Source organism: Silurus aristotelis, assembly GCF_946808225.1.
Source record: "Silurus aristotelis genome assembly, chromosome: 4".
NCBI classification, from domain to species: Eukaryota; Metazoa; Chordata; class Actinopteri; order Siluriformes; family Siluridae; genus Silurus; species Silurus aristotelis.
The window spans coordinates 13742066-13757861 of NC_139577.1; the positions used below are offsets into that span (position 1 = coordinate 13742066).

Below are 15796 nucleotides of genomic sequence, written 5' to 3' on the forward strand. Positions count from 1 at the left end.
ATTTTAAGAGAGGTAGCTCTTCACCCTTCTTTTAAAAAAAATAAGCAGTGACTCAGCTGCTCCTACATTTTGGGGAAGTTCATTCCATCACCTTGTTGCCAGAACATAAAAGAGTCTTGATGTATATCTACCTCTTATCCTGAGAAAAGCCATTTGAGCAGTGCTAGAAGAGTGCCATCATTTACATTTACATTAACTCAGAGATTTGTAGAAAGTTGTCTGTAGAAAAAGTTTTGATAGTTCCAAACAGATTCCATTTGACAATGATGGCACCCATTGTGCTCCTGTTAACGTTCAAGGCTTTAGAAATAGTTTTATGTCTTTGTCCTGTGTCTTCAAACACTTCGATTGTGGATAGTTTTTTAAACTTTATTAGGAGGTTGATTTGTGAAATCTAAGTTAAGTACTGAGTGCTATACTTAAGTATTTGTAATACACAGTGGTGGACGGTCAGGGCCAGCAAAGCCTTCTCTGCTGGCCTAAACACTATCAGAAGCACTGACCTACATTTACAACCTAAATTCTAATATTTGTTCCATGAAATTTTAACAATTTGTTCCCAACAGTTTATTCTCTCCATTTTGTAGTGTTTCTCTTGGCTACACTGCTTCCAGTACGTGTATGTGGCCTCTATGTGCTGCCATGCCAATCTAATATGCCCAGGACCTTCAAAGTCAGTCCTGCTGGCCTTTTTACCTTTGTCTCTATTAGAAATATATCTGTTTCTTCAACCAATCAGAATTTAAATTCGCATAGCATTTTCCCATCCTCTGATTGATTGGTCAGAGCAAAACTGTTACAGCCAAGTTCGACTAGCAAAACACGTCTGTAGCGCTCTGCACACATTAATACATCAGAGTTAGACTTTTTTATGTCTACTAAAGAAGAGAAATTGGTTTGGTCTCAGACATATTTAAAAATCAATTTCCAAGTACAGCTAGACATCGTAAGGAGAGGTCAGCCAACCCCAAAGCTAGCTAGCTTGTCTCAGCCCGGAAAATGGTTTTTAAACGCCACTTCCAGACCAGTGCCTACGAGCCGTACCACTGGATTACAGCCTCTGAGGAGCGGTGCAAAAATTATGAGTATGCATCTCTGGTGAGTAGGTTGTATTTTTAATAATTTTGTATGTTTTTGTTATGTTATTAGACAAATATTGGTTCTGAACTGGTCCAGAAGATGTAGGTGGCACAGTTGCGGTTGTAGTGTAGAGATTTGGAGCTTGCTTTAGTAAAATGGTATTTGCCCCCTATATGCGAAATGCCTCTCTCTGTAATGCCACGCGTTGGTATATTGCATGCTTGTATAGTATTGATGGTTTCTAAAATTTGTGATGTGATAGTGGTTGTATGAAGAGGTGAATTAAGTCAGGTCAAAAACAGAGGAGCTGAATACATTTCATACCCATGTACTCTGGATCTACAGCTTATTGTACTCCCTGTCCATATTGGTGACACTAGTTAAATCCTCAGAGGACATAGCAGGGATCATTCATAAGTGACACACCTGAGGTCATCGACACTCGGCAAGACATGAAAATTCTAATAGTTTGAGGAGGAAACAGCTCAGGAACTCCACTTCACAATCCCAGAACAACAGGCTACCTACATTTTTTTAGTTTGTATGTGCCCTCTCTATAATGCTGAGCAGAGTTTCAGGAGATTGCGTGGAAACTGTATAGATTGTGTTTATATTGATGTAGACAACAAGGCGTACTCCATCCTGCTTTCATGCTGTTTGATGACGTTTTTATGAACCTTTATCCCTTAAAGCTTCTGCAATGTACTATGGTTTTTTTTCTGTTCTAGCAAATGAACTCGTATGCTTCCTGTATACACTCTGATGTTTCCTGGATATGCAAAAATTACTTTGAAACGTAAACAAAGTTATAAAGCAGGGGTCTTCTCCAAAATTGCTTGTGTGGCTGCAAGCTTTCATTCCAACCAAGCAGGAGCCCCTGTTTATCTGGAATGAAAGCCTCAGCACAGTTTTTTTTTTTTTCTAGATAAGATTGAAGAATTCGTCAATAGGTGCAGAGAGTGTGTAATATCTGTCTAATATGCTGGACTTGGCTTAATGACATTATTAACATCATTATCTCATAACTTTTCTCAGTATCAGGAAAGGCACAAACTTCGTAATGGTTTCATTATTTACAAAGAGGTAGCAATCAGATGTTTCTGCATAGGCAGTTTCCTTTTCTAATTTCCGGCGCAGTCAGTGCGCTTCAGTCAGCAGAAGGCCAGAAGACGCGATGCTGCAGCAATCAGCGGAATCCCGCTTTCACTCCCACCACCCCCCTCCCCGCTCCACCGACCCACGCACACACGCGCGCGCACACAAACGCACGCACGCACTGTTCCTCTCGCTCAGGCACACAGCGCGTCTTACACAGCGTGTGAACGCACATTTTTCTAGCCACTTTTTTTGTTTGTCCCGATCGCCTCATTGGATCCCAGCGCAATAGGCTGAATGTATGCAGCGCGCGCCATCTGCTTTTATTCGGCACAGATCTCGGCTCTCTTTGGCGCACGTGAACGGATCTCATGCTGTAGGTTTTGAGTTCCGCAGGCCGTTTCGCTCAGACTCGGATAATGGCTATGCTCCATCCCCGAAGGAGGAGAGATGCGCTGGTCTGGCTGATGTCCGGACTGCTCGGACTATGGTAAGAACAAATCAGAAAGCCAAATGCTGATAAACCTCGACCATATCCTGCGGTGCTGTCGTGCTTCAGTTGAATCTGTTTAAAGTCACTGCGAGTGCAGCAAACCGCTTGGAGATGGTCTTCAGGCCATCTCCATGCTTAACTGACATTTCTTTAGTTGTACCCTTCTGAAAATGATTGTTATTTAATTAGCCATTGATAGGGCAATAAAGCTGGTATTGCTTAATCCGGTTTGTTTTAGATGGTTGTTTAAGTCAGCAAGTAATTGCAGGGCCATTTATTAAATCAACCTTGAGGAGACCTCAGTTTGCAACCGTTCAGCAAGAAAAGCAGTTTTTCTATTACATTTTTTTTATTTTTTTTAATAAAACACCAATATGGTCTTGCTTTCTTCTATGGATTTTTATCCAACTTGGACTTGGTGCTAACATAATTATTTCATGCATCAATGTTTGAATGTCAGACTTTGAATAAAACATAAAATCGTTTTTGTGATTCATAATGAGGTTTTTATTTGGTACAAACTCTGTGATTCCCCATGCAGAAAGAGTGATGATGAAGTGCTGATGATATACGCTTTATGTCAGCTTATTTGCTACTTGTCTGTTCTATATACCACATTAGATTATTTCTCAGTGTGTTTGTTTATAGAGGATAAACAAACAGAGCTTCAAGTTTGGTTGCTTAAGAGCTGGAATCGATTGAATTTGACTGTAAGGGATTTATGGAAATTTCTACAAAATAAAAGCAGAGATTAATTTAAAGTATATTTGGAGACAGCGATGTGTACTATGGGGCCAGAAGAGTCACTTAGAGAAAGAGAGAAACAGAGAGATAATTTATACCTCTAACCTTCAGTGGTTCGGACATTTAGTCTGAGCCAAACCACATTTTCATCATCATTAGTCCCATTTCTTCTGCACTTATTTAATAATTGTAGCATTCTCAATAGCTCCTGCTAAAGATTTTACATTAATAAATGATATGCTTATTCATATGTCATCATATTTTCTATCAGGTGCCATTCTTAGATTAACATGGTTTTACATGAATTAGTAAACACACAACAATTCGAATGATGCATTGTTTTTTTATCGATTAAGGTTTGGATGTAAATACATTTTCCTATAACTTCTGTCTTAATTCCAGACAACATTATATTTACTAGTTTAAATTTGTATGTTGTGTATGTGAGTATGTATCTTACTCTATGACTAATTCTTCATGTTTGATGGATATTTTTTTCCTCCTCCATGTTGTCAGCATGGCATTTGGATCCAGTAAAGCTGAGGAGGAAGACTATGAGGATGTTCCCATAAATAAAACTTGGGTTTTATCCCCAAAGGTTTATGACAGCGATGTCACGCTCATCCTGAATAAATTACTGCAGGGATATGACAACAAACTGCGACCAGACATTGGAGGCAAGTTAATACAAAAACCTTGTATAGATTCACGTTCATTTTTATTGGTTGGCAACACAGCACATAGTTTGAAAGTATGCCAATAATTACTCTCTGAATACAGTACAATATGTGGAGGAGGTACATATGGAAAAGCTGCTCATCTCCTGGGATTCTAAAACAAAAGAGTCTCTAGAGCAATGGTCCATAACCTTTTTTGCACTATGGACCGGTCTAATGTCAATGTTTTCACGGACCAGCCTATAAGGTGTGGTGGATAAATACAACAAAATCAATTGATACGATCGCCATAAAAACTGGTAAGCACCTTTAAAAAGGTAGTGGATGTAGGTAAGACATGTGACCGTGGCCAAGCATCTTCACAAGCATCAAGAGTGAGTCATAGACAGATGTGGCAGAGAGAATCCGGTAATTTTTTCAAAATAGAAACCATTCAGAATCAGATAAGTAATAAAACGGAAAAAATGTAAGTTATGTGTTATTTCTGTGCGGCCCGGTACCAATTGACCCACAGACCGGGGGTTGGGGAACACTGCTCTAGAGTGTACACAGAATGGCGTGGGGCAAAAAAACATCTTTGTGGTTGGAAACATCTTGTAGTTAAAATAGGGCAAAGAAAATTTGCCTTATTGTTTCAGGAAGCCATGAAAGATATAATAACTCAAATACTCAATCTTTTCCACTTTGCAGAAAAGCATCTCAGAACTCATACAAGACATAAAATCTTCTGGTGTATGAACCACAGCAGCTGATATAAAAAAATACATAGCATTACACTCCTTTTAGTCAAGAACAGCTAGCCAAGGTAAACATTTGTATAGTGGACTCACCCAAATCGGTCAGTTAACGATTAAAAAGCAAAACATCTGAACTTTTTTGGAGTGGAATCTGATGTGATCTTCTATAAGCCACTCTAAGATGCTATTCTGCTCACCACGGTTGTAAAGAGTGATTATTTGAGTCTAGTGTTTCTTTCATTGCAGACTAGTCTGGTCAATGACTTATTTATTAGTGCTTTTCTACTATCATTATTAATTTTCTTCCATTCTGATGAATGGTGTGTACTTTGACATAAGCTCTTGGCCTGTATGAACATGATTGTATGCATTATTTTAATAAAATGTTTATGTATAAAATGTATTGTTTTTTTTTTATTTGTTGTAGTGCTTATACTTTTGCTGTAAGAATCTACTATGTATATGAATGAGGTACTGTCCACAGCTTTGTTGTTTAAAATGACTCAATGGAGTATCAGTGCACAGTAGAGTAAAATCCTCACTGATCGTCCTTCTTTGTCTGATATAAAGAAAGAAAGTGAAAACAGCTAAGGAGCACAAGTGGGAGAGACGATAAGTGTAGTTCGATACTGCTCAAAGCCGACAATGAGGGGGTGTGAAGTGGACCTGTGGGCTTTTTGTGATGCATCATCCCTTTAGAACTGCATTGTTTGGATGCTGCTGAAAAAGCGCAGCATCAACAACACATAGTCATTCATGTATACAGTATATGAATATCGTCGTATTAGCGAAAATACTAATCCATAATCCATTACATTTCTTCAGAGTCACCTTTATTTAATTATTATATTAGTGAATGTACTTTAAGAATTCCATATACGAATTAAAATGTTATTAACACTAAATAAAAACATATACATTTATTTTAGTCAGCGTCTAAATAGAACTGCATGTTTTCCAGTAAGACCTACAGTCATTGAGACAGCTGTGTACGTGAACAGCATAGGCCCAGTGGATCCCATCAACATGGTGAGCTAATACTGTACGACATATCTACACACATATATGGAAGATGTAGTGTTAAAAAAAGATACATATCTTGACATTTACATTTTTGTGTTTTCGTTTTGTTGCTCTGGACATTAGGAGTATACCATAGACATCTTCTTCGCTCAGACTTGGTATGACAGCCGGCTCAAGTTTAACAGCACCATGAAGCTCCTCATGCTAAACAGCAACATGGTGGGAAAGATCTGGATCCCTGATACGTTTTTTCGCAACTCCCGCAAATCCGATGCCCACTGGATAACTACGCCAAACCGGCTCCTGCGTCTTTGGAGCAATGGACGCGTCATGTATACGCTGAGGTGTGTCATTGCATTGCATTTGTTTTTTTCGCTTGTGTCGGTTGATTGTTGTTTGTGCAGCTGAGATTTGTGCTTTTGTTCTCCTGTCCTGTAGCGTTTGCTTCTGTAAAAAAAAATTGCCCCTGCTGTCTGCGGACACATACAGTTTAAGTCAACGACTCGTTTAATCTACACCTATGTATGCTAGTGGAAACTAAATAATAGACTGAGGTGATAGAGTCATGAAACATAGTGGTTTGCACAATTCAGTGCATTTGTGAGACTCAGAGACTGAGACTGTTTTGTTTTTTCTGACACTATTCTGTTTTTGTCAGGTTGACTATTAATGCGGAATGCTACCTTAAGCTGCATAACTTTCCTATGGATGAACATTCGTGTCCGCTGGAGTTTTCAAGCTGTAGGTGTTAAAACTGTTATCATCAGTCTGTCACTCAGCCTCAGCCCCGTCCTGAGTGCTGCTGGCCAAACAATCCCACACATTGCCTTTGTCAGCTGACCAATTTTCATTCACCACCTACTGTGGCCAAACATGACCTCTGGCCTGCCCCAAATACCATCTTCCAGTCCCTCAATGAGGATGGGCGGTGTACCATCCTCCTGCTAAATTCTCATCCCCCTTCAGCCGCCTTTACATTAGTCTGTTTTTCAATGTGTGTGTGTGTGTGTGTGTGTGTCATCCCTGCATCTGCTGTGTGTGCGCTCCCTCAGCTTCTCATATGTGTTATCAATCACCATGGGTGGAACTTTGAGGAAATGGCATGACATGTCTTTTATGCCTCAGTGCCATTCTGCCATTCTTGTGTGTGCGGGCTGTACATCGTTGCTGAGTGTTTGTAATATGTAGTGTGTGTGAACTTTTTGGGAGATGTGTATGTGATTGTGTTATTTTGCAGACGGATATCCAAAAAATGAGATTCAGTATAGATGGCAGCGTCGTGCTGTCGAAGTAGCTGATCAACGGTACTGGCGACTTTATCAGTTTGCTTTTGTAGGCTTGCGCAACACGTCTGATGTGGCACATACTCAGTCTGGTAGGTTGTCCAAAAGAAATGATAACTAGATAATGACCTGAGCAGTGAATGCCAATCTGTGGAATGTCAGTCAGTGACATTTAAGTGTCGTGCCATGTAAAATAATGGGCTTGCAGTACAATGATTCAGCTCTAAGTTATGCAGCATTTATAACTCAATACATTGTGGGATCATGTATGCTGTGAAAAATCACTTTTAAACAGACTTTGAATATTTAATTAATTATATAAGTCTTATATAAGATATTGATGATTGTTTTATTCAGGGGAGTATATAATTATGACGATCTTCTTTGATCTGAGCCGGAGAATGGGCTACTTCACCATCCAGACCTACATCCCCTGCAGCATGATTGTGGTGCTGTCTTGGGTATCCTTCTGGATAAACAAAGACGCTGTCCCTGCTCGAACGTCTTTAGGTAGTTTACGAGATTAATATGTAAAATAAAACAAATCAAATATAAGTTTTCACAAAGCACATAAAAAAAAGGTCTTATTCAATTATATGTATAGATTATCTAGTTTCACAAATTCCATATGCAACATGATTTAAATGTGTATTATTTTTGACACAGGTATAACAACCGTCCTTACTATGACAACTCTCAGCACCATATCCAGGAAGTCATTGCCAAAGGTGTCTTATGTGACAGCCATGGATTTGTTTGTGTCTGTTTGCTTCATCTTCACCTTTGCTGCACTTATGGAGTATGGAACACTGCACTACTTCACTAGTAATCGTCAGAGCAAGAAAACCAAGTCCAGCAGTGCACCGGTGAGCTAATAATACTCTCTGCCTATGTTCTATTATCCATTAATACTGAATATCAATGGACAAAAATGCATTGGATCATAGCAACTTACTCTCACACAAATAGAAACTTGAGCAGAAGTGGGTAAAATACACCATGAACCAGCCAAAGCAAACCAAATATTTATTTAAAAATGTAATTTTTTTCTGATCTTTGAGATGAAAGAATTTCTTATTCTATATACAAAACGACAAATTTAACTCCAAATGATAACTGTTTTTTTTTATTTTTTTTTTTATGATTCTTTGCTAAAGGCCTAGCCACCGTTCTAATAGCCAGCAAAATAATTTTTTTATTCTTCTATGACAGAAATCAAGCATGGGGGACATCAGACCAGGAACGTCTCTGCTTCAAATGAACAACATTGCGCCTTATCATGATGATGACGATTACACGTATGAGTGTCTGGATGGGAAAGACTGCACAAGTTTCTTCTGCTGCTTCGATGACTGCCGCTCGGGGGCATGGCGTGAAAACAGGATGCACGTTCATGTGTCCAAAATTGACTCCTACTCCCGAATATTTTTCCCAACTGCTTTTGGCCTCTTCAACCTTGTGTATTGGATTGGATACCTTTATCTCATATAAAGATATGATGTGAGTGAGGCTGGACTTATTTTGAAATGTTTGAAAATCATTTGTAAATTTCCCCCATCTTCTTGATGGTGTTTAAGACTGGGTGGATAAGAGCAAAAGTTTTACCGGTGGTGTCTTCAAGCGTTGATGTGTTGTATTTTACTGGGTGAGAATGTGTTAGTGAAGAAAAGAATGAAGAGGTGCATGTGACATATTACATTACTTTGAATAATACCAGCAGAAATTTAATATTACAGATTATTTAAAACAAATTCATAAGACATATCTGCCTTGCTCAGTAATAAAACATCTTTGAGGTATGGCGCAATGAAGGATATCATTTTGAATGAACTTATCATTTTTTTGCTTTCGGCATACTTAGTTTAAAAACATTAATGGCTTTTAGCGGGATTTTAACATATAACAACAAGTTTACCTATTTACTAGTAGCTATGTAGATGTTGGGCTGAGTAGTCGTCATTGTAAAAGAAAGCAACAATAATTACATATATACTGCATATATATCTATACACACAAATATCCAGCTTCCTTGTGCCCTAACATACCAAAGCGTAGGTAGATTTAAAAGTTTTTTTCCGAATGTGCTCAAATTACGCTTAAGCCATTCTCTTGGAAATAGCCAATAATTACAGCATACTGGGATAATCCTATTTCTGTATTAAGTAATGTACAAAAGACTTTCATGTCACTGTAAATACACGTATGCATTGTCAATGTATTTTCTATAAATATATGTATACACATAGCCATCGAGCCAAACATTTTACGACGCATAATGCTCGAATGTTTTTTTGTAGTTCAACAACTAACAATATTTGATCGAATGATCAGTAATGTTCGTAACAAAGCCTCTGGTATAGCACATTGTGACCAAGAAGTTCACATAGTCACTCTGTAATCTGTCATTGTCCATCAGAAGCTTTTCTCATAGGTTTTTTTTGTTGCGAGTGTCACGTTGCTTTAATCTAATGACACATCAGAGATCCTATGGATAATAGAACCAAATGTTCTTGTCTGGGAGACAGATCTAGTCTTTCTTTTTCACTCGGCTCCTCAGATTTACCCAAATGCACACACTCAAAACAATGGACAAGTTAATTACTTCCTGTCAGATTATGACAAAGCCATAGAGGCCTTTTGTGTAGTTTAACACTTACAGACCATTCAGATGCAAACTATAGTAAAACAAGGAGGATTATAAGCATGATCAGATTTTTTTTACATTCTGTTTTATAGCTCCAGTTCTAATTTACCTGTCAGCAGTCATTATAAAGCGGTTTGTGAACGTGTGCGTGTCTTCTGATGCTACTGTTCGACTCTCACTTTTTTTTCAGCTATTCTTTCTCATGTCTCTGTTAGTTGGCCTATTACTCACTATATGTATGAATCTTTGAACATCTGTGAGCCTCATACTGCTGCAACATATTATAAAGTAGAATTATAGATCGGTGTGTGTTGTGTACAGTAAGCCTTGACACATCTCTCAAATCACGACACATACTTGTTCACTCAGTATTTCAACATTTAGTCCACCCTATGCAGAATGCTGTTTCTTATAGCAGTGAAATAGCAATGAACATTTACAAAATGAAGTCTATTTATATTTTTGATATAAATAGATAAACGAGGCATTATAAATGTTGTACTTTTCTGTCATCGCTTATTTCTGTTATCAATAATAAATATATAGAGTTTCAATGTGCTTGACAGTGTGTGTGTGTGTGTGTGTGTGTATGTGTGAAAGAGTTCCATGCCATCTCTTGTTTTTGTTATACCTTTTTTTTTTTTACAGATGTTGTAAGCCTGTCCTTTTTGTGCTGCACTCCTCACCTGTTAATACATTTATGTAGTGTGCTAAAAAAAAATTTACTCAACACTGTGAAAAAGAAAATAAATCTGTGCCTAAAAAAAAGGTGAATAAATTCTATGCTGTTTTGCTTGTGTTGAATATTAAGAAATTCATTGAAATACAACATCAGGAAGCTGTAAACTAGCAAATAAAATTATGATTATTTTTCCTACCTGGCTGGGAAATAGAATGATCAACTATTTAGTCTATTGAACCCTTCTAATTCATTTTTCAGGTTGTGTTTAGTGCATAAACTAGAGAGCCGAACATGGCTGTGATTCCATTATTAGACAATTTATTTGAATTACAAATGTAATGCATTTCTTGGAAATGAATATATTTGCTGTCTATACTTGTTGTCAGCCAACATTAATAATGATAATGATTTTAAGCCTCAGAAATTATTAAGTAAACATCAATTATTCTTGTAATGCCTGTAACACGAAGCAGATGGGTAAATTATTTTAAGGTGTAGACTACAATACCCAACAGCCATGTTATTTCCATGTTTGTCACATGTCACTGATCACTCACACCTGTTCCTAGTCATCTTGATTAGCACTCAGGTATATACTGTAGCTTCACCCTTCACAACACATATTGTCTTTCCATGTCCTTGCTCATGCTTAGGTTCAGGTTTTAGTTCTTTATTCATGTTGCCAGTTATGTGTTGTGTTTCCAATGTATGTATGTATTTTATGTTTCGCAAAATTAAAGAAGATTCTGCACTTGCATCTGCCTATTTTTGTGTAATATGACGGTTTGGAATGTACATTTAAGTTACATTTAATAGGGGATACATTTTAAAGATAGATATTTTATAGATAATACAGATAGTTATATAAAAAATAAAATGAAAAAAAAAAGTGGTGAAACTGGTCATTTCAATCAAAATTTCCATGATCTATTACCATGATAGTGTGTGTGAGAGAGAGAGAGAGAGAGAGAGAGAGAGAGAGAGAGAGAGAGATAGATGCTAGAAAAAGCTAAAAAAGTCTGTCTTTAATGATATAAAATGTCATCATCTACAGTGCATAATATCATCCAAAGATTCAGAGAATCTGGAACAATCTCTGTGCGTAAGGGTCAAGGCCTGGAAACCATACTGGATGCCCGTGATCTTCAGGCCCTTAGACGGCACTGCATCACATACAGGAATGCTACTGTAATGTAAATCACAACATGGGCTCAGGAATACTTCCAGAAAACATTGTCGGTGAACACAATTCACCGTGCCATTCGCCGTTGCCGGGCTAAACTCCGGCAAAAAAATAAAAGCCATATCTAAACAGAAATGAGAAGTGCAGGCGTTTTCTCTGGCTCATTTAAAATGGACTGTGGCAAAGTGGAAAACTGTTCTGTGGTCAGACGAATCAATATTTTAAGTTCTTTTTGGAAAACTGGGACACCATGTCATCCGGACTAAAGAGGATAAGGACAACCCAAGTTGTTATCAGCGCTCAGTTCATAAGCCTTCATCTCTGATGGTATGGGGTTGCATGAGTGCGTGTGGCATGGACAGCTTACACATCTGGAAAGGTTCCATTAATCCAGACGTCGACTCCCATCCAGACGTCGACTCTTTCAGGGAAGACCTTGCATTTTCCAACATGACAATTCCAGACCACATACAGCATCAATTACATCATCATGGCTGCATAGAAGAAGGATCCGGGTACAGAAATGGCCAGCCTGCAGTCCAGATCTTTTACCCATAGAAAACATTTGGCGCATCATAAAGAGGAAGATGTGACAAAGAAGACCTAAGACAGTTAAGCAACTAGAAGCCTGTATTAGACAAGAATGGGACAACATTCCTATTCCTAAACTTGTCCTAAAGTCTCCTCAGTCCCCAAACATTTGCAGAATGTTATAAAAAGAAGAGGGGATGCCACACAGTGGTAAACATGGCCTTGTCCAAAAATTTTTGAGGTGTTGATGCCATGAAATAAAAAATCAACTTATTTTCCCCTTAAAATGATACATTTTCTCAGTTTAAACTTTTGATATGTCATCTATGTTGTATTTTAAATAAAATATTAAAATTTGAAACTTCTACATCATTGCATTCTGATTTTATTCACAATTAGTACAGTGTCCCAACTTTTTTGGAATCGGGTTTGTAGGTATGGATATAAAGAGCAGTAAACATAACAAAAAAAATGGTGAATCCATGAATTGTTGCACAGAGTATTAGAGTATGTAGATCACATGTATAAACGTATATATCTAGATTTTTCTATGGAAGTAATTTTTCTTCTGGCGATAGCACAAACTGTTTGATATAAATTTTATGATATTAAAAATAAGAAAAACTATGTCCAAAGTGCCCTCTTGGTAAAATAAAAAAAAATAGATGATTTGAACTTAGAGTTAGCGTTGCTAACAAAATTAGTTTTTTCCCCCCGGATGCGCACACATACGTTTACAATACTGTAACTGTACAGATAGATGACAGAACACTTTGTACAACACACATGCAAATTTACTGTATTTGCTGTAAATTTGTCTCATTACTGCTAATGATTTTATTGAGTTATATGTTTATTATACTTTAAATAGCATTGTTATAGAAGCACTTTGATAGAATTAACCCACGCATGTTGCCATGAAATGTAATCCTTGTCTTCAGAGCTCTACTATTATAATCAGGTTCATCATACACCAGATATCTAAAGTTAATGGTGCTGCTTTAAATGTTTTGTGCTGAACTACAATACAATAAACAAACCATTTTGAAGGAATTCTCATGGTTGTGCCTTCCATAACAATAGAATGAGGAAAAACATGTCTGAGGACTATAAATGTGATAGTTATATCTGCTAGCACTTGCATGAAAGGTCAGAAAAACATGGTACAACTTGTGTTAGATGGTCACTTAGATAGAAATCTACAGATATTAATTTTTATAACAGCTCTAGCCTCAGACTCAGATTGTATAAAAATGTAATGCATTTGTATAATGTGATTGGATCTCATTAAATGTCATACACATGTAATGTTTAGAAAAGGTAGAGCTACAAATCATAGTATTTCTCGTCACATCTTTTTATATTACTACAAATTTGCACCTGGCTTTTGAATATTCCAGGTGTCTTGCTTTGTGTATGAGGAATGTTCCTTCAATATATATGTTTTATGTCATTGAATTTACATGAAATGTCTTGGTTGGCAGTTTGTAATAAATATAGACCGTAGTCCATTAACACAGAACAGAAATGATTCATTGTTATGCAAGACAGCAAGTGTGGTTGGGACTGCAAGCTGCATGGAATACATCAGCTACAAGGGCAAGATCTTCACCTTTGTCAAACCGAAGATGTAAAAAGAATGCTTGAAGGACCTTGGGGTTAATTAGCAACCTGCAAACAAAATACAGTCATCAGCTTGACATTAAGATGGAACAGGTTTTCTGTTGTGCAAAAGATTCATCATTCATACAGGCCTGTGGGTAATTTGCTAATTGTGCTGCCTCCATTTAAGAGAATCGTTATCTTACAGTAGAGTGAAGTCCATTTGTCACTTAGTTAATGAACAGATAGATTTACAAGAGAGCTACAGTCTATACATCTATGGTCATATTGCTGTGTGTGGAGTCTCCCAAATTAAAAGTCTGTTTGTTTTGCTACAGCTCTCATTAATTTCTTCTGGTATGTCGAGAGTGTGTATGGTCTGACTTTACAGTCAAGAGGGACTCCTGTTTAAAGACTACAGAGTTATTAGATGATATCATGATACCTCTACAGAACCAATCTGAGAAAGGCAGCTGGTCCAGATAGATTCCAGGGATGGTACTCAAGTACTGTGCAGGCCAACTTACAGAGGTGTTTATGAACATTTTCACTCTTACCCAGTCACACTGCATTATTCCCAAATGCTTCAAGTCTGCCAGCATTATTCCAGTTGCCTAAATGAGAGCAATCAGCAGTTTCTCTAATTGCTGTACAGTGTGGCTAGGCTATAATAAAGTACTTCGAGAGGGGTCCACCGGATGCAAATGCACTTAGGAATTGTATTGTATTGTAAATATACAGATAAATTACAAACTTAATACAGATTGTAAGGCTTTGGGCCAATTACTCCCTAACACTGACTCTCAGCACTGGAACCCTACAAAGTGATTGCTGAGCCCCTTCTCTATTTCTTTCACGAATACAATTGTATACCAATCCACAGCACAAACACCATCATCAATTTTGCCGATGACGTGGTTGATACACAATGGCCGCCTACAAGGATGAGGTCTGCAAACTGTCCGCCGAGTGCTTTTGTTAGCAATCTGACACTCAAACATTTCCAAAACAAAAGAGTTCATTTCTGATTTATATTTCTTACAGAAATAGAAGGCCAAAGACCCTGCCATATATTCTGCACCACTGTACATGCTCTGTGGCAGAAGAAGAATACCACACAGCTACAGTATCTGCATTGGTGAATATCTACACAACCTAGTGTCTCCACCAGACTACAAGCATGTTTAGAAACCTGTCCGAACCAAGTCACTATTTTCTCAGCCTGTGTGTGTATGTGTGTCTATGTATGAGTGTTTGTGTGTGTGAATGCTCATGTGTAAATCACTTTGAAGGATCACTAGCAGTGGAAGGGAGACTAATGTTATTAACCATTTACAACAATGCCACTTCTGTGACTGTAAAAGTCCCCAAAGCTAATATTGCAATCTTTTATTTATTATGTGCCTCAGCTTGAGACAGTCAGGTGTGTGTTTATTTAGTGTGTGGCAGAAAGTAACAAGAAATATTATTATATGGGAACAGAATCAGTGAAATCTCTATTCAAAGATGTAGTCTCTACTGTTCTTGCAGCCTTACTATTATTAATATTGTCCATGATGTATAATGTACGTGATTTAAAAAAGATGTTGAGATGAATGTCAATGTAACATTTGAGAAAGAAAAAAGATCATGTTTTTAAACAACTCTGCACATTGATGTTTCACTCCACTCTCAGAAAGGCAAAATTGCACCGTTCTCACGTTCCTCTGGGGTGGGAAATAACATGCTATTCAGTGAAAACCATTCTTAAATGAGAAAGTAAGGGTATCGTGTAGGAAAGGCAAAGAGTGCTGTTCAGACATCATATCCTAATGAACAATGCAGCTTACATAAGTGATCTTTAACAAAATCGACAACTGCAATTTAACAGTTTGTATAAAAAAAAATTATATATAAAAAATTATTAATATAAATACACTACAGTTTGTGCCAAACAGTTATTCCCAAATGAACTGTAACACAATTTTATTTAAACTAAACAGTTCATTCATTTTCAGTTACTACTGCTTCCTGTCAGAATTG

The 15796-nt window shown here is 37.4% G+C and overlaps 1 protein-coding gene across 2 annotated transcripts; it reads left to right on the forward strand.

Moving 5' to 3' along the window:
* The first annotated feature begins 2301 nt into the window (after nucleotides 1-2301).
* gabrg1 (gamma-aminobutyric acid type A receptor subunit gamma1) lies at nucleotides 2302-11215 on the forward strand. Of its 2 annotated transcripts, none has more exons than XM_083540585.1 (9): nucleotides 2302-2665; nucleotides 3929-4089; nucleotides 5788-5855; nucleotides 5973-6193; nucleotides 6508-6590; nucleotides 7087-7224; nucleotides 7490-7642; nucleotides 7799-7998; nucleotides 8345-11215. In XM_083540585.1, the coding sequence occupies exons 1-9, from the start codon at nucleotides 2595-2597 to the stop codon at nucleotides 8621-8623; spliced, it is 1374 nt and encodes a 457-aa protein (XP_083396711.1). In that variant the 5' UTR covers nucleotides 2302-2594; the 3' UTR covers nucleotides 8624-11215. The 2 variants fall into 2 exon arrangements, with proteins under 2 accessions (XP_083396711.1, XP_083396712.1); XM_083540586.1 differs by having other exon boundaries at nucleotides 2454-2665; nucleotides 3929-4093; nucleotides 5792-5855; nucleotides 8345-8760.
* The last annotated feature ends 4581 nt before the right edge of the window (nucleotides 11216-15796 follow it).